This window comes from Lissotriton helveticus, chromosome 3_1 (genome assembly GCF_964261635.1).
Source record: "Lissotriton helveticus chromosome 3_1, aLisHel1.1, whole genome shotgun sequence".
Lineage (NCBI taxonomy): Eukaryota > Metazoa > Chordata > Amphibia > Caudata > Salamandridae > Lissotriton > Lissotriton helveticus.
In genome coordinates this window covers 434,267,816-434,292,321 of record NC_136061.1, presented here as the reverse complement: position 1 = coordinate 434,292,321, position 24,506 = coordinate 434,267,816, and the positions used below count along the sequence as shown (strand labels likewise).

Sequence of the window (24,506 nt, the reverse complement as noted above, 5' to 3'; positions counted from 1 at the left end):
TTCCTTCCTCCCCATCACAACAAAATAATCCCCAAAAATAATTACAATCAAAGCCAGCTCTGAATCGTAGAAAACGTAAGAAATGTGTGTTTTGTGATGTTCTTTGCAAAGAAAAGGACATAGAGGAACCTGATAAGAAGCCTGGCCTCATCACCAAGAGCCCGACGGCTTCTGACCCAAAGACCTGGCTGTAGAAAATGGCTGTCATTCACAAATCCTGTTAAGGCTCTTCAGCATGCCTCGAGGAGGTGCTTCCATGCACTTTTTGCACATTATAGTTTCCTGGAGGTTTAGTAGCTTTTTTTGTTTTAGATTTGTTCGTTCCACCTGTTGTAAAAAGTGCTGCTGTTTCCGTTGACATTAAAACCGGTTGTAGAGGAAAGACAATACAGCGTCGGTATAATCCCCTCCACCCCAAAAAAGCTCAAGGCAACATCAAGCCCTTCTTAGCGGGCACCAAAGCTGCCAGCTCAGAGCGCTGCTTTCCATCCAGGTGCACCGCTAGCAAAGAGAGGATGTTCTCTTCAGTCTAGAAAAGCTTGTTTGGGTGTAGAGGAAGGGGCAAAGGAGCTAGTATGGCTTTCGTGCTGCTTTCAAAGACATAGTCAAAATGTTCTCCTCGCCAGCCCCCCATTAAGATCAGGAAATAAGGAACAATGATCAGTAAGTTCTCCTTCAGTTTCCCAGAATCCTAGGGGTAAGACAAAGAGCTTCCTTCACTTGTGTTCACTTGTTCCATTTGAACAATTCTTTTTGTCCCAGTGCAGTTTTCATAGCCAAAGCATCACTGGCTCGATGACCAGCAAGCATAACTTCTGCGGGCTGCGATCCATTGGTTAGAACTGTGCTAGCATTGGCTGGCCCGAGCTCAACCTTCACAAGTGAAGATGATGGCGGTCAGTTCCAGTACGAAAAAGGAGCCTTTTCTTCCGGGCGCTCCCACTGGCATGGTTTATGTCAAATCTACTGGGGGCATTGCTGGTCACGCCTCAGAGCAGCACTTCTGGGGGTTCATCTTTACCTTGTGTTTGACTCCGTCATAGAGTTCAAAGTTGTAGTTCTCCAGGGTGGTGGAACTACGCGAGGAAAGGCCACTGTAGGAGCAGGTGCAGTACAGAAGCAAGCCAGCACAAATGGCTCCCAGGAGGACGCCGAGCGAGCTCATAGCAATGATGGTGACCAGGATGGGATCTAAGGTGTAGAGCCAGTTCTTCTCCTTGCCCGACATCGGGGTCACCAGGGAGCTGGCAGGAAGATCTGTTGCTCCATAATAGGCTGCGAAGAGACAGGATTGGTTATAAATACAAGTTTTCTTTTCTTTATGTCACATTTTCAATGTTGTAACCTATTCTATTTTGAATAAAAAGATGAGAAATCCTACCTGGCAACAAAGGACAGTATGTGACCCATGCTCATAATTTAGGTGACCTGCACTTATATGTGTCTCTTGCAAAAGTAAGATGTGATCTCGCGTGAGTTTGGGGGACGATAGTGAACCCAAGCAAACCGCGAGTTGTTATGAACCACACCATTTTTAAAATGGGGAGATTTTAAATAGAAAACTGGGTTTACATGGCGAACAAAATTCTTTATTGATACGTAGGTATGAGCTGGTGGTGTTGAGAATTGTTTTTAGCATTGTGTGCTGCCAGGATGTTTGACAGTTAATGCATCAAGCACGAGCTGTGATGCTTAAAATGTAATTTGAATTAAATGTTTTTAAACTGAGACCAGATTGTGTTTAAGAATAATAAAATTTAGCTCAGAGACTCTGCTATTTATAGCGTGTGCAAAGTGAGACTTTTATGAGTCTATTTATAAATTGGACCTTTTCAAATATTACATTTTACATTCCTTGGCTGCTGCTGGTGGTGCCATCTAATGCCATATGTTAATGCACTTCTTCCTTTAAACAAAGAGCCAATGGCATGCTCCCTCTTATCCAGGAAATGTTTGCAGTGTAAAGACAGAAAGTGTGCACCCCATTCAACAACTGTAAACAAGATAGGATATCATGTGGAGGAAAGGAGATTCTCAGCCCTTACTGGATGATGGAAGAAATGGAATTTATCATGGTGGAGGGCTGTCCAACTTGTTCACTGCATATTGCTATTTTTCTCCAATTACCACCCCTGCCCATATTGCCTCCCAACTGCTCTCAAAGAGACTTGTATGTTACTTTTTGCACCTTGAGTAAGGAAGCACTCCAAGGTGTAATGTTGGTACAGATCACATTCAATGAATGAATTCAATTTTGGCCAGGGCAGTATGTTAAAACTTTGCGGTCTTAGGCTGCACACTTACCATCCTCGCCTGTGTTTCCTTCTGGGTAATAATCCAAGCCACCATTCACCAATGGGATATTCACTGAAATGAAAGAGGTTACACTCTTTAAAATAAGACATGACAACACAATGGAATTCATTGCCAATGAGAGCACCGTTAAGTGTGAGTGTGGTAAGCGAGGAAGCATTCACAGTGATTACCAGCATCCCTACCCCTGCCCAGGAAAATATTTTATGTAAAAATACAGGCACAAAATGGAGCAAAATTTCACTGAAGAACGTCCACTTTTTAACAAAAAGAATTCTGCACAAAAGTCAACCACATGCCAAAATCTGAACCATATGTCCCTTTCCAAATAACGTTTTCATCTAAAGCTGGACAAACGCAAACCTACTTGTTGCTGATTAGGGGTTTCCAGTGTGACATTCGAAACATGGTTTAAAAGTATTGAAGTTCTGGGAAAGTAAATATCAAAAGATGATGATGATAGTCTACCAAGAAAAGTATGTTCTTTATTTACCATCACATATAAATTGTTTTGATACTTAACAAAGAGTTAACAAGTGATTGAGTGGCCAGCTCAACTCTAAAACTGCAAAACTGGGTTAAGTATTGGAAGGTTCCACCAACCAGCATCGCCACATGATAGTGGCTAAAATATGTATTTTATGGAAGAAAAGCACTAATCTGCACCCTTATAAAAAAAATCTCCTCCAAAGCAGTCTCTTGGCAAAAGATTGAGTTTGTGTTTCTAATTACCGTGCACATTTTTATCTTTGTAATAACTTTGTCCCTGTTCGAGGAATCGACAATTACGTTCCATTGATGCCGCTTTCATCATTTCAACTTTTGGAAGATTGGTCAAGACACCAATCTCATTGCAGGGGAGGGGAACTGTGGCAGCACATCTTGGCCGCAAGGCATATAGGGGAACTTTGACGCCATCTTATAATGCACATGATCATAGCACATTTGCAGGAAGCGGGTTATTATTCTGCAGTGGAGTAGTGAAGTTTTCCCCATAAAATTGAGCTATCGAGTCTCCGTTTTTTGTGTGTAAATAACATTTGAAATGTTAGATGAATCTACACCATCATTGAAAGTGACTTGTCATTTTTGTTTGGGTTACCTTGATATAAATATATACATATATATATATATGTGTGTATATTTATATATACACATGTAATTGAATGTATATAATACTTTGAAATCATGATTTTATGTGTGTGTATATGTATATATATATATATATATATATATATATATATATATATATATATCAATCAGCACTTTTATCTGTGACCAATGTGTCCCCCCTTAAAATTCACCATCTGAGGCGCAACTGACCTGCAGCGAACACGTTCATGATGACGTGGGAACCGGCCTTTGGAGCCCAGGAGTACCAATCAGCCCAGGTCAATGGCATTGGACGAGAAATCTTCTATCCCTTCCCAAGGTTAGAAAGGACTACGCCCTGAGCTGCACCAGTTTGCAGCTCATTGTATGTAATTTAGCTGTGCAGCTTGTCGAGTGAATTCCTAAAAGGGTTCTGTTTTTATTATATTAGGCTGAAGAAGGTTTTCTTTTGTTCACACTTCGCAAGTGTTTAGCAAAAAAATGTGGAAAAGCAAAGCACGAGTGCACTTGGGGTGGGCAGCGAATGTGGGAACAAAACTCAAGGTCACATTCCTTCCACTTCAAAAGGCCGGAACACCCACTGACTTCCGCGTTCACTTGAGCTGCGAGGGGCAGAGAGCAGCGCGAGCACAGCTCGGCCCCTTCTGCACCGAGAGGAGGATGTTTGGTTTGGATGCATGGAGGGCCGGGCAGGGTGAGAGAGATCGGGCACAGAGCCAACGCTGGCCACAGTGCGAGGTTCAGCTCCTTTCACCTCATCCCGCTGCTTGCTCGGAAAACCTTCCTGCAGCCTCTGCCTCTCAAGAGGCGAAGACCTGCCATTGTTTGACGGGAAGGAAGGGTACCCAGGCAGGAGCCAGTCTCACTGTAGCCCCAAACAACCTACCAACCCTCTGGCCGACGGAACACAGACGAAGGGCCAAAGACAAACAGTTTCCTGCGGCTCCTCTTGTTTTAGCTCTCTCCTACCAGACATAACAAGCTGTGTGTTTGCGAAAATACCTATTGTCAGCTTCCAGTGGACTTTGAGCCCACCCATAGCTTAGCATTGATTGTCTTTATTGTCACTCTCGCATGCTTGCTTTTTATTCGTTAGCTTGTGTGGGCTTTCCTTCCTCTTCTTGTCCCTCCCCTGGAGCCTCATTGTTTGTGTCCTTCCACTACCTTCATCTTTTTGTTTCAGCACTCCGAGGGACCACATGTGTTTTCCAGCTGTCTTCAGCTATGCTCCATGTTGCGTTCTCTCGTGTATGTCATGAACTTTTCTCCCTGCCCTCCGTGTTGTTTCCTCAACCCATGCCCTCCACGTTACTTCCCCTCACCCGCTTCAAAAAGAAAGAAAATATACTATTGCTCTTTTTAAAAAAAAAAAATACTAATCCAACTTAGATCAGTAAATATTACTCTTTTCTTTTTAACATTCGTGAAAGTAAAGCATGATCTGAGGAGGATACATGTCACTGATTCTGTATGAGCAGTAGCATCATTCTGGCTTCTGCACAATGCTTTTAGAACAGGGTTTGAAGAGTGGACACTATTCAAGCACATCCACTGTGGTGTGAGAAGTGAGGTGACAGAGCCAAGTTACACTCGTTAACAGGCGCCAGTCCACCCACACATTCCACTTTAAATATCTGGTCTTTAACATACTGTCTAAGGAGTTGTTTCATTCCAGCCCTTTGCATCATTCCAGCCTTAGGATATATTCATGATGGGGATGCATGAGTGCAAGGATACAGCAGAGGTAATCTAAACGTGCATAGGCAAAGACAATAGGCCTGGATTTAAAGCCAGACATAGAGACAACTTGCAAGAGTAGACCGAGAGGACAGTAGTTGTAATGAAGCTCCTTTTACGGTTCAAGGCAGCACTCAAGTGAAACCGGAAGGATACACCCAAACAGCCAACAGCATTTGTTGCAAGAAGAATAATTCACTGGGCGGAGCCAAGACTTGAATGACAAAGTCTCAGGCCAGTGGCTGAAAGCAACTGGGTGAAGAAGGCCGGTGGCTGAAAGGTCAGTACCTGGCATGTTATGTATGTAACATAACATTCGATAACATAACACAACATAACATATCTAAAGCCCACTTCATGAATATTGTTAGCAATGGAGCTGTTTCACTGTTACATCATCAAAACGCAGATGTAAGAAGTGTCATTTAAAGGAAATGACCAACCTGATCCTTGTTCCCTACACTGCTCTTAGGGTGAAATGTTGCCACGGCCGACATGTTGGAATAATGGTGGTAAACAGCACAAAGCTTTTTGAGGACGCCAGAGGGACAGTCTCTTACATGAGTTGAAGACTCCTATCTGCCCTGCAATGGCTGTGACGTGTCACATGAATCAGTGAAAACCAGATCACTTAGCCTGGCAGAGTTTCACTCAATATTTATATCATTTGGATTGCCTTTTTCTACTTATAGAAACATTTAATTCTACTCCAGAACAAACAAGCATATTTCAGTAAAACGTGATTAAATAGAACAAGCATTTGCAATGCAATAGGTCTCGCAGTTGTTAGAGTTTGAGCCATTGCCATTGTAAATGGCAATGCCTTTTATTTATGTGTTGGTTTATTTATTTATTTTATTTATTTATTTATTCAAAGTTTTATATAGCACGAACAAGATCCTTACAGATATCAGAGCGCTTCACAAAGACAGGGTAGGGGCAGTAGGAATGAACAGAGGTAATGGGAGCAGTGTAGTAATCAATAACATGATAGGATAATAATAACATACATAAAACATATCAATATACAATCAGGTAAACCAGTAATATAAGACGGCACAAGTCATTGATCCCACTACAGAGGTGTTCAGGTGCATCTTGGGTGTGTGGAAGGCTTATACCAATGTTTTAGTATAGCGAGAGCACTGAGTGGGGGCATCGGGAGAGTGAATCAGTGAACCAACGTGTATCATATATTGGTCGGTAATAGGAAAGTAGCATAGTAGTGCCCCCATCAAGTAGAAGTATAGTGCCAAAGGACAAGGTGAGCATTGATACAAAGCAATGCAGGGTCTCTGATCCAGCACCTATAAGGTTCAGGAGATCTTGGCCAGAAGGATGGTTTTCACCTCTTTCTTGAAGAGTGCAGTGGAGGAGATACGCCTGGTTTCAGGAGGGAGCGCATTCCAGATCCTGGGTGCCATTCCTGAAAAGGAGCGCTTGTATGTTTTCTCTTTCCGGAATCTACGAGGTTTCAGGAGTAGATTTTTTGAACTTCTATTGGATCTCGAACATCCTGAAATAGACAACTTTTGAGCGAGGTAGTTGGGTGCATTGTGATGCACGGCCGCGTGTGTCATAACTGCAATTTTTAGCTGTATTCTGGCTTCAAAAGGCAGCCATTTTAGGGACTTTAGGTCTGGGGATATATGCAAATGTTTTCTTGAGCCAGTAATGAGTCTCGCGGCAGCGTTCAGGGAGGCTCTTAAGGGTGCTGTTGTGGATAGCGGGAGTCCGCTGAGGGCCACAATTCCGTAGTCTATTCGAGGGATGACTAAAGCTTGTACAGCAGTTTGGAAGTCTTCGGCAGGGAGGAAGGGTTTAATTTTCCTCAGTGTGTTGATTTGGAAATTAGCTGCTTTTGTGGCTTTGCTGACGTGCTGCTGCATGTTGAGCTTGGCGTCGAGTGTGATGCCTAGGGATTTCGCTGAGTCCACGATGGTGGGTTGGACATTGAGTGCTGTTAGATTATTGATTATTGTAATTGAGTATTGTAATCAATTATTGTGATCACTGCCAATTACAATGCCAATGGCTCAAACTCTAACAACTGCGAGACCTATTGCATTGCAAATGCTTGTTTTATAGTGTTTTGTGGTCCGCTAGCCGCCTAGAAAAAACACATGTGTGCGTTCAAGGCGCGCTGTCCCCATCTTGTCTCTGCTGTGGCAGACAACAAGGTGCCAGGAGCGTCCATTTTACTGTGCGACGATTCTGTCTATTTTCCCTCTTTGGCTGTAAACTTTATTTACAGCCTGCGAAAACAGAGTGCATCTGAAGTGATCACCTTTGGGCACCAGTGCACATTTGCCATTAAATTAGCCACGCTAGACACAAGTCTGGGCGCACGTCCTCTGAGCATCTTACAAATCCTGTTCGTGCGGGTCTGGTGGTGGCTTGCCGTGGACTGTGGACCTGAGATAAAGACTGCTTTCTATCCTGATCTACTCACAGGAGCGCAGCTTCACAGGGGCGTTACACCCTCGTAAAAACGTCTTGTGTGGTAAATAGCTGTGTACAAGTGCTTTCATTCTGGTTCTGTGAAGTCTGTCGGATATCACCTGGATTTTGACATGCCCACGCAAACAAAAACACAGTCTCGTCTGTGTTTGAGGTCTTCACAAATGTTTATTGGTTGGCAAAATATTGTGTTTTAAGTGCCCATAAGACTCTACACTCCTGCCCTTAAGCCCCACTCATGTCCTACTTCTCATTTAATGTATATTTTAAAGATTTGCCCGCGTCATCTCTGCCCCTCGAGCTCCTGTGCACATTCCATCTACCGGGCCTGCCCCGTCATAACTTTTAAGTTCCAGCAAAGCTGCTCCCTGGAAAGATGGGATAAATTACCTGGCTTGTACCAGCGAGTATAGTATCGGCCCATAAGTGACGACGCGTCGGCCGGCGGTAGCTCACGTTCTGAAAGCACGTCCATGGTGACTGCTAAGTGCTAATCGCCAGAGTGCGAGAGACCCTCCTGATTATTGTACAGCCCAGATTTTGCGTTTTTAAATAGTGTGCGCATGAGTCTTTCTTTCTGGATTTAGACCAGTTAAGATATTTTCAATAAAGTTTAAAAAAAAAAAAGTCTGAAGTTAAGTTTTTGTTTTGTCTTTATGCGGAACTAAACGTCCGTACCCAATCGGAACTAATCGTTCCAAAAGCACGCCATTTATTGTGTTGTGTGTACGTTCTGCAAGTAGGTTACAGTATATGTCCTAACAGGTACTAGCCCAAGGTTTACTATAGTTTTCCTTAAAGAGTATCAGCCCCAAGGTTTGACGGCCAGTACGAGAGAGCGTATTTCGGCACTGCGTGTTAGATTTTTCACTTTTTTATAGGTTTACATTGTTAAACCTATAAATAAGTTCCTCATGCTGCAGTTGCTGTGTTTACTCGACAGGTTCTTAACGATGAGAACCTGGCAACCCACATTTTCCAGACAGATGGCTCTTTGTGTTCAACAGGAAGCCAAGCAATCTGTGTTGGGACGGGGGCGGGGCCGCAAAAAGCTGACGGGAGCGCTCCTGTGCCCTTCGGAAGATTTGCGTGTGGAGAGCCCCGCCTGTTGGCGACCGCTGGCTGCCGAGGGAGAGAGGGACACACGAAAACAACCCGGTGAGTGGGGGGAGTGGGGGGGGAATGTGTGCGCGCGTGTGTATGCGTGTGTAAAAAGAGCCCGATGACTGGGGGGGAGAGGGGATGTGTGCGCGAATGTCTGTCTGTGTGCGTGCGTGCGCGTGTGTGTGTCTCTGTGTGCTGTACGAGCTAGGGGAGACAGGAGATGGTGAACGCGCGCGCGACCTGATCCGATTACGGCAGGTTGCGTGTGCACATCCCTTGTCTCCTGTACCTCGTTGAAAGCAGAAACGATTGCAACAGGGTCTCGCAGCGACGATCGGTTCGCGATCGGTTCGCAGGTGCGAGACCTAAAAATGACGAGCTCTCCCTGTCAAACATGGAGTGTTATAGGCCTCACAATCTCACTACAGGGATCTTTAATCCGTACACTGACTCCCTAGAGATCCTACTGGTGGAACATCATGTCGCCCTCCACCAGTATGCCTACAAAATGAAAATATATCTCCAAGTGTTACAGGCAACTGAAATGCAAAGGCGATTCCTGGATATTATTCAGTGCTGAATGTTCACAATGTGCAGGCAACCCGAAGTAAAATGTTACCAAAAACAACAGACAAGCGTAGAATGGCTGAGCAACCAACGGCTCAAGAGATTCTCACACACTTCCACCAAAAATCGCAGGTCCCTGGGCTTCTACATGAACCTGTACCTCGCTTCCAATGAGCAAATTAAAAAAACCTTCTAGGTAGTATGTTAATCAATCAGCCTCGAGTGCGGGACACCCTTTATCTCAATTCACCATAAAAGCTTGTGTTCTATCACACAGCAGCAGAACCAAAACTCTTATGGCTTCACTCTTACCCTCTAAAACTGTCCTCCATGTCACCAGGCATATGACCTACCCCCCAATGAAAGTCTGACCATGTCTCTCTACCCTCAGGGATCTACTTTGGTGTAATTGCAGGTGCATGTACAAGACACTCAACATTAATAATCCGATTACCTCGCCGGAAACCACCGGTGTGGTCTATGGTCACACCAACACTTTAAATCCTTATGCATAGTTTACAAGGCTCTGAATGAGCAAGGTCCACATTTTCTGAAAGAGCAACTCCAACACTATAAACCAAGTAGACTGCTCCGATCAGCCACTCTCCACCAGTTAACTGTTCCACGGGCCAGAACAGTTTCCTGGGGCGATCGCCGCTTTTTGGTGGCTGCACCGAAACTGTGGAACACCCTCCCCCAACATATCAGGCAAAGCCCCTCCCTCTTCCAGTTTCGTAAACAACTAAAAACTTGGCTCTTCGAGCAATAATTTTCCACCATGTTCTCCAGTTACCCCATGAAAATAAGGGCAGTTTTAGCGCCGAGACGCCTACGGGTATTTGTTGCGCTTTAGAAATGTCAAAAATAAAATAATAAATAAATAAATCTCAAACGTGCTGGCGATCCCGACGGAAAGGAAAAAGAACAGACTAGCAGTCAAGTCTTTTCTTCTTTCAAATAACCACCTCCCTCACAATGTGGAAGAAATAGTCCTGCACCTTACACTACCTCCCTCCCTAATGACGCTCAGGAAAGAACCTAAGACCCTTTTTTTCCCAATCTAACTCACTCTGAAACGCTCACACAGGCAAACTGGCCAATCAAGGCAGAATATATGGATATTATGGACTCTTGGGTCTCCAGCCTACTAAATTCATTAAAGTAAGACTACTGGTCTGTTGATCTGACTCTGGTGGCTTATGAGTTCACTTTTGTAAACACATACATTTAACGAATTAATAACTCGAATGAAGGACTTTAGCATTAGACTACATAACCCTACGTATTTTAACGACAATCTCATTATTTCCTACATTAGGAACTTGGCATGTTATTTCTTCTTGCTTACCTCACTCTTGCATGACATAAATACAACCTGGAGATTTAAAAGCATGTATTGTTTGCAAATTTACAAGCAGTTTACTATGATTCTTTGGTTGGACACAAGTTATTTCAGACAACAGGTTAAAGAAATCAGCTCTCCGTATTGCCATTTGTTGTTTTTCGTGTGCTGCAGACCCAGAGTGTAGCTTTGATGAGCTGTTTTGTCTTTCCCAAGGGCATACTTGGAAATTATATATCCCATCTGCAGGGTTTTCCCACAGAGAGACATTTCATGTAATCACATTTGGCAATTTTGCTCTTTAGAAAACTCCCTCAACAATCAGGCAGGTTGCAGCAGATGTGCCTGTCCTAACAAGGCTGTGTGGTAAACATGCAGGGGTTCAAAACAAAAAAGATGCTGGCAAAGGGAAGCTGTCAAAACATTTCAATTATCTCTCACAGTGGCTTTGGAGTGAGTGTTGTCCTTGTAAACTAGAAATGTGAAACATGGAGGACAGGCAAGGTAGCGGAGAGCGTTGGCTGCTGGCTTCGTATCATCAGAATATGGCAAGTAGATAACCTCACACATCTGAACTGAGACATTGTAGTCTGCAAGTCTAGAAGCGTTGAGATAGTGTCCCATTTTTGTTCCTGTTACATGGAGTGCTCAATTTTTGTTCTGTGGTTTTCTATAAGCTATCAGACTTTACTCTTTTGCAATAGTTTTTTAATTACAATCTTTTTGCCCGGATTTTTATTAAAATACTCATTTTTAGTTTTCTCTGCTGTTTCCTCCCACACTTATCTGAGTTTAATTTCACAGTGTGCACCCAACACAATTAATTACATTTGTCACTTAATAAATCAAAAGAGCCATTGGTACAAAAATATCATTTTATTACATTCCACTCAGCACATCTTCAAATAAGCGTCAAATTTTCCACAAGATATCTTTGCACGAACAGGCAATTGGGGCAAGGCTCGGGATGCCACCGTGCTAGAAGAGAAGGGATTGGTGACTTAAACAATGGATATTTAACCTGCAGTCTTTGGCCTTTTCTTTGTATCACAAGCTTCCCGGCCAGCCATGATGGTTCTGCCAGGTGAGTTCATCTTATAGAGGATCAGCAGCATTTGCCATCCTACAACTGTATGCGGTGTCAGTTCTTTTATAGATTTCTGGTCACCATCATTACTCCAGATATGAAACACTTTCCTGAACCTCAGAACAAGTTATGATCATGTAGACGTCACCCATCTTCAAAAGGCTACTAAAATCTGGGAGATTTGTTTAAGAGACAGGCAACTTGTAATCTGGTTATATTTCTCAACAACAAATAGAGGCTATAATATCTTTACATCAAAAGCCTACTGCCTATATTTCATGAACAAAGCAAATCCAGATTAATTAATGTCTTCCCTTGCGCTTTATAAGCTAAATGGCATCTAGTGATGCTGCGGAAATGTGGATCTGTGGCCAAAGCTGGGTTTCCATCAAAGGTCCTGTTGTGAATTGAGTCCTATCATCTATTTCTGACATAAAGATCATGTGACATCAGAGTTCCTCCCAAAATCATAGGTATTGATTCGAGAAGTAAAGAAATTCAAATGTTAATGATGGTGGACAGCTCAGATGGTTAAGGCACCAGTTTTAGGACCAGTGTAATCCCAAATGTGCATGTTCTGATCCCAGCAGAACTTACTCAGCCTGTTCATCCTTCCGAGGTAGATAAAATGAGCCCCACATTAGTTGTTAAATGTGGAGTGACTTAATAATAAAGGGTAAAATAAGTGCAGTGTTTGCAGTAACGACTTTGAATAGTTAGTAATGAGTAAGAGATCTTTTATGGTACTGTGATAAGACTTCTGTTATCCTAGAAAGTTTGATGTCAACAAGCATGCACCCTGATATAACTTGTGCTGAAGTTCAGGAGTGCACACAAGAATTTTTTTAAATAATCAGTAAGAGAAAAAGTACTTTGATGTAAAACTAGTCAGGCTTATTTGTTTGACTCAGTGTGACTTAGCAAAGTGCTCAAGAAAAAAGTGACCCGCCCAGCTCCCTTTCTCCTCCAAGAATGCGGGAGAATGCAATATGTGACGTTTTCAAATAGACTCCGTAAAGACTTGACAAAGTCTTGGGAATTAGAACAGGTTATATCTGCCAAAATAATGTCCCTTCTCTAACATGCAATGCATGTTAGAATTACATAGAACCAACCTGGAACATGCAAAGGGTTTGTGATATACTAGGACAGGGGGTCAAGTTGAAAGATTGATCTATTTTAAAGGTCCACCAACAAGTTGGAAATGCTAAACGGTGACTATTCTACTTCTTTCTAGGGTAACAAATTTCTCACTGTTTTGTCTTTTGTCAGATTTTCAAAACAAAACACCCCGTAATATCAATATTGTGCTGATATGTAGCACCACCAGCCCAGCTTCAAGTTATTTTGTTTGCAACTTGAAGCATACATCACATGTAATGTCCTTGGCAATCACCCATTTCTTATTCATGCTTGGCCACTAACAGCGGGAAAAGGGAGAACACCAGCAATGTAGCAACCAACATTTTGTTGGTCATAATGAGGATTATACTAGTGTTGAAAAGACCCCACCAGGGTGAGTTCTTCAAACAGCTCATTAGTCAAAACACTTCTAGTCATGATCCATTTCTCTGCTCCATCTGTAAGAAGGCACTATTTATGTGCATGCAATAACCAAACAAAATCAAATGGGAGCCCACCCCTAAAACTACAGAGGTCTGAGTAGGAGAGCGACTGGCTCTTCTTGAGCCACCAAGGAGCAGATCCTATGTTTTCGCTGCTCAAGAGCTCTTTCTCAGCTGCAGTTTTCTCGGATCAGAATAGATGTCATGGACAGCAATGGCCACTGCAGAGATTTTGGGGCAAATAGTCTCTCTTCTTTTGAAGGTTAAGCATTGGCGTACAATCAGTACATGTGTCCACTAATGGACACAAGCCACAACCAGAGAAAATAATGGGTGACATCCTATGAGGTGTTGCAAAGCGCGATCAATCCACTTTGGGTAAAAATGGATTTTGCCATAGATTGTTGTCCATCTGTAGGAAGATAAGCGGAAGAATTTGTATATAATATAGCACAGTATAGAAAATGAAGGAAAAATTGGCACATATACAGACCCTTCCTTGGCCAGTTACAGATTTAGTAACGTTACAGGCTAAATCATTTCTGGCATCTCTTTAGGACAGCCTTGCAACATACTAAACCGATATGCAAAGGTGTTTTTCCCAGGTTACAAAATGTTGGCAAGGACACCCTTTGCAAGTTAGTTCATGATGTTTGACGACAGTTGGGCTATAGAGATGGCATCTCTGTGAGTTTTGCTCGAATTATTTGAATATTATGATATTAGAAAAAAAATAAACCAGTAATCAAAACAGTATTGAGAATCGATCATCATCCCAAAACGGATCAAAGTTTGAGACCTACTTAAAGTGTTTACAGAAAGAGTAACTTTGTTGCCTGCTTGTACTGAACATTTCCGAAAAAGGATTTCCTGTTGAAGAGAAATGTCGCTGCACAACCCAGGACTGTGCCCTTGCTGTTCTCCTAGAATATAGTCGAACACTTCATTAAGATAGTTTCCTTCTGTGCGTTTTCACTGTCTCCAGTCTGTAGGGACAATATTCATATTCTAAAGGGAAAGTAAGACTTCTGAATGAAATGCCAAAGAAAAGGGAGCCTTCATCCCCCTTTCCGCCCCACTAAAAAATAATACACCAAGGATAATAATATTAATAGGCACCCTAGAATCAGGTCACTTAACAATAACAAAACACAAAACCATAAAACATGACGTCCTGAAGCTACTGAACTTACTTCCACCTGAGACCTACTTACAGTACGTCTATGAACGAACCGAAGGCTGGATGTGACATGTACAAACTAAACATTCATCAGAAGCTCTTCTGACATAAGGCAACTTTACAACCACTATTTTACAGAGGTTTGTTTTCACCACCTACAGATCTATAATTTGCTTGAAGAAAATGAGGCAGCAGTATATTAAAAAAAAAAAAAAAAAAGTTTGCAGTTTCCTTTTGCCTTCCCTCACTATTGGGCAAGAGGACCATTGGTTGACTCCGTTCTGGTTGGGGCATGAAATCAATTTCTTCCTTTCCGCAGAGAGATCAGAGTTCTACCACACATAAGCTCTGCCGAAGCTAGATAAGGCAAGAGGAGTAAAATGTCCCCTCCATTAGCCTGAATATTAAACAATCCAGTATAAGTGTTAGAAAGGAGCATCTAGGACCTTCCTCAGGCAGGCGGGCAATGGGAATCCTTGCCCTGTGCATCAGAAGCGGAACAAGCAATTTTAAAAAACAAGCTCTCCCAAAAAAAGTCAGAGCTTTTCGCTCATGCATTTTATCATTCTCTTTCTCATACACATACATCCACGCACACTCGTAACACGCACGCGCACAATGGTACATATTCACACATGTATGTACAGACACACTTCTGAATTTTCCTTAAATTTGTCAGGAATAAGAAATGTCTTTGAAAAAAAAGAAGAGCAATCCAGCTGAGGGTGACGGAGTGTCTCTTTCCACAATCCAAGATGCAGCATTGGTTGAATCCCAAAAGAAAGAGAAACTGTGGATATAAATGCGTCTTTTAAGTTCTCAACGTTTCAAGAGGTGAAGGACAGGGGGAAAGTGCAAATCGAGGCAACGCATCTGAAGTCTGCTTTTTTGACTAGTCCATGTGGTGGTTCCGCTCTCAGCATTGCGTGCTGTTGTACCGTTCATCTTGCTCTAGTTTTATAGTTAAGGTAGGCTCCACTGCCACAGGAGCGCCATTGCCGTAGTGTGCGGGTTTGTAGGTGATGGCGTGCTCACTCTTCTTGGCCGCAAAGCGGAAGCGGTGGTAGTGAAGCGCCAGAGCCAAGGCGACTGAGACCAGCACAACGACGGCCCCGCCGGCAGCCATGACGTAATACCAGTATGTCGGGATGGGCTGCACTGACACTGTATCCACTGTGGGCTCGCTCCCCGGCAGAAGGGTGCCGCCTGGAGGAGAGACACAGAAGAGTGTTGCTAGGTGGGATGCATGCGGACTAACAATGAGAATAAAACATTCTTTCAAGTGAACAAGTCAGATTTGCTCACATAGACATACAGAAACTGATAGCAAGGGTGATTTAGCAGGACTGGCGGTACACCAATTTCCATCCTATTATGACACGTAGACATTACATGGTTTCTAACTTTAAGATTAAGAGTTTCCGTTTGTCCAGTCCCCTTTCTAGCATGACCACATATTACGTGCCTACCACTTCAATATTAAGGAGTACCTGAGTCACACTCTATACCGTTAGCCCATTAAGCACAGGTAATACATGGACTTGAGCTCTAATATCCGATATGCCCACCCCTCTTTACTATCATAATAACCTTATAAAGGCTCAAGATTTAACAGTAAGGACCATCCATTACGTCTCCTGCAATTACCTCTACTACCATGACCTCATCATCATTACCTCCACAGCACCATTGCTTATCTCGCTTATCTCGCTTTTACCTCTACTGAAAAGTATCTCAACAAGTTTACCTCAACTTATATTACAAGTCTTTCCAAAGTTATCATTCATTTTATCACTTTCTCCTTGTTAGGAGCTGTAAATCCTCAATATTGCCTGGTCCTAACATTAACACCATCCCTTACCAATAATAATATTTTTTTAAGAGCACATTTGGTATTAGTTATTTAAATGTATTAAATTCAAATAGAATACATAATGTGTTCTTACTATAACACTATTGATAACCCTACCTCTAAACCTTATCTATGGTAATTTATTTTATAATAATATTTAAATTTTATGCAGTTTTAGTTTAGTTAAATGACATTCTGTTTACATTATTCTTATTGTTACTTACCTAAATAATATATCGAGTCAATAAAATATATAAATATTAATCTTACAAAAATTAAAGTAATTATATATTATTAAATATAATTGAAAATATTACGGCACCCTTACCTTAATGCTAATTCGTTCTCAACACTCTCTGTAACCGTAATTAATCTTGTCTTTAGTTATTTAGAGTAAATTAACGGATCTCAAAAGGTACTTTTAATGATGCAGAACCATTAACCTAAATCCAATACGAATAGTATTCTTAACTAAACATGGTTTAATTTTTAAATGCATTAATTAAATAAAACAATTATATACACATTCATTTGTAACTTTAATTTGATATTTTGGCTTCCAAAAGAAGAAACCTTTTCCCTAATCATGCAGCAAATCAAACACATACTCTAACAGGCAATTATTATTAAATAAGTTATAATCAATTTAGATCATGTTAAATATTTGTTTTCTTATATATTTGGTACTCTAACCCGAACCTAATTCTAACTCTACATGCCGTGAAAAGCACGGGCAGAAGGGGCAATGGTGAAGATGTAATGGTCCAAATAGGTAATACTGTTGCAGAAGTAAAGGTATCTCCCCTCTTACATGCTCAAGTCATCTCCTTTTGTCTCAGAAAATGCAGAAGTGTGTTACTCTCTGGGTCTTATAGTCTGCCTAAAACCATTCGTGTAATAACAGCAGAATCAGTTTGTCATCTCCAGTATTAACAGATACCAGAGTTTCTAAGGCACTCTAACCTACTCTGGATGCTTTCTCCCACCACTGAAGACATTTAATAGTCTCTGTTATATTAGCATTTAGTACTGAGTCAATGCCGCCTATCTCTGTATCTCTATCGATAGTTTGAATTCACCCTTCCTGCTTGCCTCTAGTCTCTTACCAAGTCACATGTTATCAATTATATTGAGTCTTTTGGACAGTGTTTTAACCCTGTACTCAGACCTTTGAGGAGTTTTAATATTTGATGTTATTAGCTTTCTCTTCCTGGCCAGTAAGAACTAATTAAAAAATAATAATATTCCCTTATACCCAATGGCTTGCAATACCAACTAACCAGGCCACAAAGGAAAAAGTTTGTGGGTACCAAAGAAATGCATCTGCATATGCCCTCATAGTTTATTTGAAGTAAATGGCAAATTGTTTCCCACCTTTGGTACCTTCTACACACCTAGGAGGATCTTCATTAAAAACAAAACTGGCTGCCAATTTCAGAATGTGTGTATGTGGAAAAATAGACACGTTGATGTCAAAGGATAAAACTATTGCATTTCTAAAATATATGTAAGTCTCATAATTGAGAGGTAATTCATGATTTGAGTGAGACACTGCTGCTTTGGTTTTTTTAGGTGGCAGAAGGTACTTGCAATTCTGCATATTTTTTCACGACTGGTCTACAGGAAATATAACTTTACATATTTATGTATGTATGCATAACCCTCCTCTCCTACTTCAAAGAGAGCCAGCACTCAAGACAGGTGTAGTCCACCTATTAAATTGCACCAAAATAGCAGGAAGTCCAAGAACAGAACCATCAAACCGTGCTGCTTACATCCATTTCAACATATCAGCTCCTCTGGTTTTCGACGAGATTTGTTTCGCTGGTCAAAGAGCCTTTCTCAATCTGACCAGTCGCTGTTTTACTGACACATTTTAAGCTCACTGAACCATTAAAAATAACAACATACTTAGAAATTTGCAGCAGTTCAATAAAACCTACATTTTTGTTTTCACAATTATTAGTGTCACTTGTGCTTAATCACATTCATTTTTCCTTCCTAATTAATGCAGCACATGTCCGGTCAGCTAGACGTCAGACTTCATTAATCTGCCCTAACCTCCACTCCATTGGTGAAACTCTACTCGTACTAGTATTTGTAAAGTAACACAAAAGAAGGCGTGGTTTGCCCGGCTGGCACCTAAGCTGTCTAAACAGGCGCAAGCCATGGCCCCTCTCCCTGCACCACCTGTGCTAGGTGCATGCCGGGGACATGCACTTTCTTTTGTGTTGCTTTACAAATAACCGCTGGCCCCAAGGCAAGAGTAGTTTCACCAATGGAGTGGAGGGTGGGGCAGCATAATGATGGCTGACGCTGAGTGTCAACAGACTCTCTTGGCAGGGACCAGACATGCTGCTAGAAGCCCCTTTTCATTGTCCCGGACTTTGAACCGATGTCAGAAGCAGGGTACCGGAAGCATTGGCCTGGTGGTGAGAACAGTTACCAGACATTGTACTGTGAATTAAACTGCAAGGAGTGGATTGGAAAGACTGTAAATGCACAGGCTATGCTCGCAGTAAGAAACAATATTGAAAAAGGACTACGTTTGCCGCAGTAACAGATATAATAATTATGGAGTGACTTTCAATGCGCGGCATTAATTATGAAGAAAAAATTAATGCTTTCAAGCACAAGTGACACTAATGATTGTGAAAACAAAAATGCAGGTTTTATTGAACTGCTGGAAATGTCGAAATCCAGGGGTTTATTTACAAACCCCTTGCGCCACCGTACGTCACTTTCCCCGTGTTAAAAATTATATAAAAGTGGCGCAAGAGGCTTTTATTTTCACTGATCAACGAGCATGAAATGTTCCAGTAAAACGGTGACTGGTCAGATTGAGAAAGGAGGTTTGACCAGCCGATACGTGTTTCTTCGAAAGCCAGAGCTGCTAATAAGTTGAAATGGATGTAAGCAGTGCCGATTGCTGTTTCTATTGTTGGATTTCCTGCTATTTTGGTGCAATTAAATGGATGGACAATTACCTGTCTTGAGTGCTGTATCTCGAGAGGGGTGTTTGTTTGTTTAAACAGGCGTAGCGCTCGCGCCTTTCCAGGCACCTCCGACATTAAGTGTAAGCAGGGGAAACCGTATATATATATATATATATATATATATATATATATATATATATATATATATATATATATATATATATATATATATATACATATAAATATATACAGCAACTGCCAGTAGGATATATATATACAACTTTTTGCACCCCTGCACTTTATGATTTTGCAAATAAAGAAATCATAGATTGAAGACTGGCTTTGTGACGTGTATACTGCTGTCTGCGTACTGGTGAGCGTGCATGAGGCTGAATGCACAGTGACCGGTTGGAGTTATGTATATATATATATATATATATATATATATATATATATATATATATATATATATATATATATATATATATATATATAAATAAAACCTACTGGCAGTAGCCAGTAGGTAGTTATAGTTAGGACCTAGTTTTCATAGGAAAAGCATTTTTTTTTTGCTTATTACTTTGATGCCATTTGATGAACCTACGAATCTTCATGAAATTGTCAAAACTAGTTTGCCAGTCTCTTCAGGTGCTTTCTGGAAATGTTTTGCGTCGATCCATCAAGCGGGGGTTCCCAAAACATGTTTACCCCATGCAATTTCCCATAGGAATTTTACACATGACTACAGCCCAAACTGCTGAACTGAATTACCCCAAATTTGGCAAAAAGCCAGGTCTTGGTCCAGGAAGAATGCTTTTTGTAATTTGGTGCACATATGTTCAGTAGTTTTGGAGTTATTAAAGAAAAAAGATGTATGTATATCTAGACACACAGATAGACACACAGATCCAATCATGGCTTGCCGATACTCACCTCAAACTCAATGCTCTGAAAACTGAGTTCCTGCTGATCTCACCTCCCGCGAAATTCTCCACAACCCAAACCTGGCTTAAACACCTATCTGCACTCAATGTCCAACCAACCATCGTGGACTCAGCGAAATCCTTAGGCATTACACTTGACATCAATCTCAACATGCAGCAGCATATCAGCAAAGCAACTAAGGGAGCTAATTTCCAAATTAATACCCTGAGAAAACTTAAACCCTTCCTCCCAGCCAAGGACTTCCAAACTGCTGTACAAGCCCTAGTAATTCCTCGCTTAGACTACGGTAGCGTCGCCGTTTGCGGACTCCCTCTATCTACAACTGCACCCATGAGAGCCTCTTTGAACGCTGCAGCAAGACTCGTCACTGGATCAAAAAAACACTCGCATATTTCCCCGGACTTAAAATCCCTGAACTGGCTGCCTTTTGAAGCCAGAATACATCTGAAAATTGCCTGCATGACGCACAGAGCTGTACACCACAACTCACCCGGCTACCTCACTCAGAAACTGACAATATCTGGTGGCTCAAGAACCACTAGAAGCACAAAGAATCTTCTCCTGAAACCTCGTAGATTCCGGAAGGAAAAAACATACAAAACGCTCTTTTTCAGGAATGGCACCCAGGATCTGGAACTCACTCCCTCCTGAAACCAGACTTATCTCCTCCTCTGCATTCTTTAAAAAAGAAGTAAAAGCTATCCTCATGACTAAATTCACCTGAACTTTTACTTTTGATCTATTTGAGGTTATACACCTATCTGCACTATTGTTTGTCTGTTTGTCGATTTGTATCACTGGTTCTAGTCAATTATTATGCTACCCCATGTACCCACCCTATTTTGCTTTTCATTTTTTACCTACAAGTATTCTATGCTCAAAATTCTGTTAATCTCTCCCATGTTTCTTGTTTCCTTACCTCCTGTATTTGTAAAGCGCTCTGATATCTGCAAAGATCTTGTTTGCGCTATATAAAACTTTCAAAATAAAAATAAATAAAATCCATGGATCCACTCACCAACAGCAATGCAGTGATTGGCTGACCGACAACTGAGAGAAACGTTGCACCTCACATTTTGTGAAATAGGTTATAATGGGTTGAGATAGCAGTATCCTGACCCCATGAAGGGGTCTGTGAGGGACCAATCATGGGGAAGAAATTGTAGAAAAATGTGTTTAGGGGATGCATGAGGATATGTGAATCCACTGCGGATCTCAGTGCGGCCCCCCATGTGAGTATGCAGAGGATCTGCAAATCCAGATCCCAATTTTAAAGAAATACACCCATTCACATACTCACTCACACATCCACTTACACACTGACACAACTACTCACACATCTATGCAGCCACTCACACACCCACTCAGTGACCCAGAGAACCACTCACACATTCACTCACAGACCCACACAGGCACTCATACACCCACATATGCACCCACGCAGCCACTAACAGACCCACTCTCACACCTGTGCAGCAACTCACACACCCACTCATAGACCCAAAAAACCATTCACACACCCACTCACAAACCCACAAAGCCAGTCACTCATATACCCAGGCACACATCCACACAAACTCACACATCCACTCACACACCAATACAACCACTACTCACATACCCACTCTGAGACCCACAAAATCACTCACACACCCAAATAGCCACTTGAACACCCACTTAGAGACCCAGAAAACCCAGAAAGCCATTCACACAGCCACTCAGACACATACATCCAAACACACCCACGCAGAAACCCACAGAACCGCTCACACACCCACTCACAGGCACACAGAATCACTCCCACACCTTCATACACACCCATACCACCACTCACACACCCACTCACAGACCCACATAGCCCTCACCATGCATTGCTAATTACCCCACATATTAAATCACTCATGACATCCTCTATGATATTATTTGTGTGATTAATTGTCTGTGTGTATGATGTAAAGTGGTCAGACACCCTAGACTGGTATGAGTGGTGCTATACAACGAATTAAATACATCTGAGAAAGAGTGGTTATGGAGGCTTGAAGGGCACTGTTACAGGGTGGTAGTGAGGGAATCCGTGGCGGAGGCGGTCACTGGGGGGGCATCAACAAACATTGTCGCACCGGGCACCACTACCGCTAAAGCTGGCCCTGTACACTCTGATAGGGTCGGGGTGATGCAGAACAGGATTGTGCACTAATTACAAAAAATGCACTCTCTATCCAGCGCAGGTGAGAGCTATCAAAGGCAGAGGGCTGGAGCGCTCCAGCTGAAAGCCCCCTTTGGCATTGAGTATCCAATACTACAAAGCGCATTGTGTTTGGATATGGTTTCAAAAAATATGATAACTATATGTAAATATATTTGATCAATTCCATGAACTGCCACAATTGGGAACATGACAATTGTGTACCGATGTACTCTATAGTTTTGTATCTCCTCAATAAAGTTCTGTTAAACAATAAGAAGCAAGGCAGAGTCCATACCGATTCCTCTGCAAAAGATACAATTACTTAAATGTAAAACTGTCATTAGATTCTCGTGTTTGGATAGTCATGCCTGCTATCATCAGTGTAAAAAACATGTGAACCTATAGCCGATTCGTTGTTGAAATAGAATTAACGTGCATGCTGTGCCTTGCATTGTTTATTAGGGAGAGTGTGCAATCCATATGCTCTTATTAAACACTTATGTCACAGAAGGCAATACATCCATGTAAAAATATCTTAACACTGCTGTGTTCGTGTGGTGCCAGTTATAGATTCACATGCTTTACACACCCCTTACAACAAGCCAACAAGAGTATTTAAACATCAGTAATAGATCCATGCTGAAGAATCAAACTCTGGCAGAACAATGAGAGAGCAGCTGTCTGAGGCGTATTGCCTATGTCATCTGCAGGCCAAAGTGACCTTGGAAGCAATTAAAGATATATGTTCAAATTAATAACAAAACAAGAGCCCTTTGGGAACCAGACAAAAAATTAAATATAGATCAAATGAAGGCGGAACCATGACCTGTCAATGCTGATAAGGAGAAAAGCCAAGGTCTGCCTGTGTGTGCTGTGCGCTCATGTGAACCGACCGTCAAACTTCCCTTACTCAGCACCACATCTTACCCAGAGTGTGGGAGAGGAGAGAGAATTCACACACCACTGCCTTCCTGACAGGGCAAGGCAACCACTTGATTATACTGTCTCTAGTTAAGTCAGGAAGGAGTTGGAAGAATCTTCAACCCCCTCATTATATGAAAATCCTGAAGGAGGCTGCAAATGTCTTCTATTCCACTTACAGGCCCCTTCTGTGAGCCCCCACCTCATTAAACACAGAACCACATTTCTCTGGTATTCCAATCTGTGCTTCATTCTAGGTAGAAAATTAAATAGTGTGGATGTTTATGAAAGGTCTTAACAGGTGACCCTCTTTTCAACTAATGCTTCAATTTAAACATACTACAATTGCCATATCTGCAGATAATCATTATAGAAACATAATACTATATACTAATAAATCAGAATAAGTCAAGGTTCTGCTACTTGAGCTTATTTAAAAAACATAAGCCCAATTTTTCTGAAAGACAGATTTACAACGTTGTTAGGGGGGTGGAGCTAAAGGGGACCATGATCGAGAAGGCAGGATTTCCTGTGAAAGGAGCCAGAAAGAACAGTCAAGAAAGAGGCTGCCGAATCTGCGCCAAAGTCCACGCTCTGGGCCACGGTTACTATACAGAACAGGAAGATGGTGGACTGGGCAGACTCCTATGGTTTCTTTCACCACACCTGTCACGGGAAGTGCTTCCCCTTTCAACGTTAGTGTTTCGATACCTGATTTCAGCCTAATCAATCTGTTGGGTCATTTGGTACTTTCTCTAGTTCCTCGCTTCCGAATATCACTACTTATGTAAATCTTCTCTTTATTCGGGCTTCTCATTCTTTACTTTCGCTTCGAAGAGGTGTTTGAGCAGTATTCGCAGACAACCACTGTGTTCCAGAAGTTCCACTCAGACTATGTCTTGTGACCGGGCAGTAGCTACCTCTATACTCTTCATCACACCTGTATACTACTTAGGTTACGTGTCACTCCTAAGTAGGTAGAAGGTACTACAATTTGTGCATCGTCAACATTGTTGTGTCTTTTTTCAGGGTACATTTGAATTTAGAGTTGATAAAACACCCTATAAAGGGAAAAGAAGTCATGCCTTTGAAAAACAGATCTTGTTTTTAAATGCCTTCATTAAATAATTTCATATATACTGTGTTCTGCCTAAGCACAGAGCTTTTCCATGCCGTGTCCTTGTTGACGGGCAGGA

The 24,506-nt window shown here is 41.9% G+C and overlaps 1 protein-coding gene across 3 annotated transcripts in view; it reads right to left on the bottom strand.

The window, feature by feature from the left end:
• Positions 1–849: 849 nt before the first annotated feature.
• NRP2 (neuropilin 2) overlaps positions 850–24,506 on the bottom strand; it is a 187,092-nt gene continuing 163,435 nt past the window's right edge. For 2 of the 3 annotated variants that reach the window (XM_078680291.1, XM_078680292.1), the window contains exons 16-17: positions 2,305–2,367; positions 850–1,275 (exon numbers count right to left, since the gene is read on the bottom strand). In XM_078680291.1, the coding sequence (XP_078536417.1) occupies positions 983–1,275; positions 2,305–2,367 (356 nt within the window). In that variant the 3' untranslated portion in view covers positions 850–982. Of the gene's footprint in view, positions 1,276–2,304; positions 2,368–11,497; positions 15,675–24,506 lie in introns of those variants that run through there. The other variant, XM_078680294.1, reaches the window with a different exon arrangement.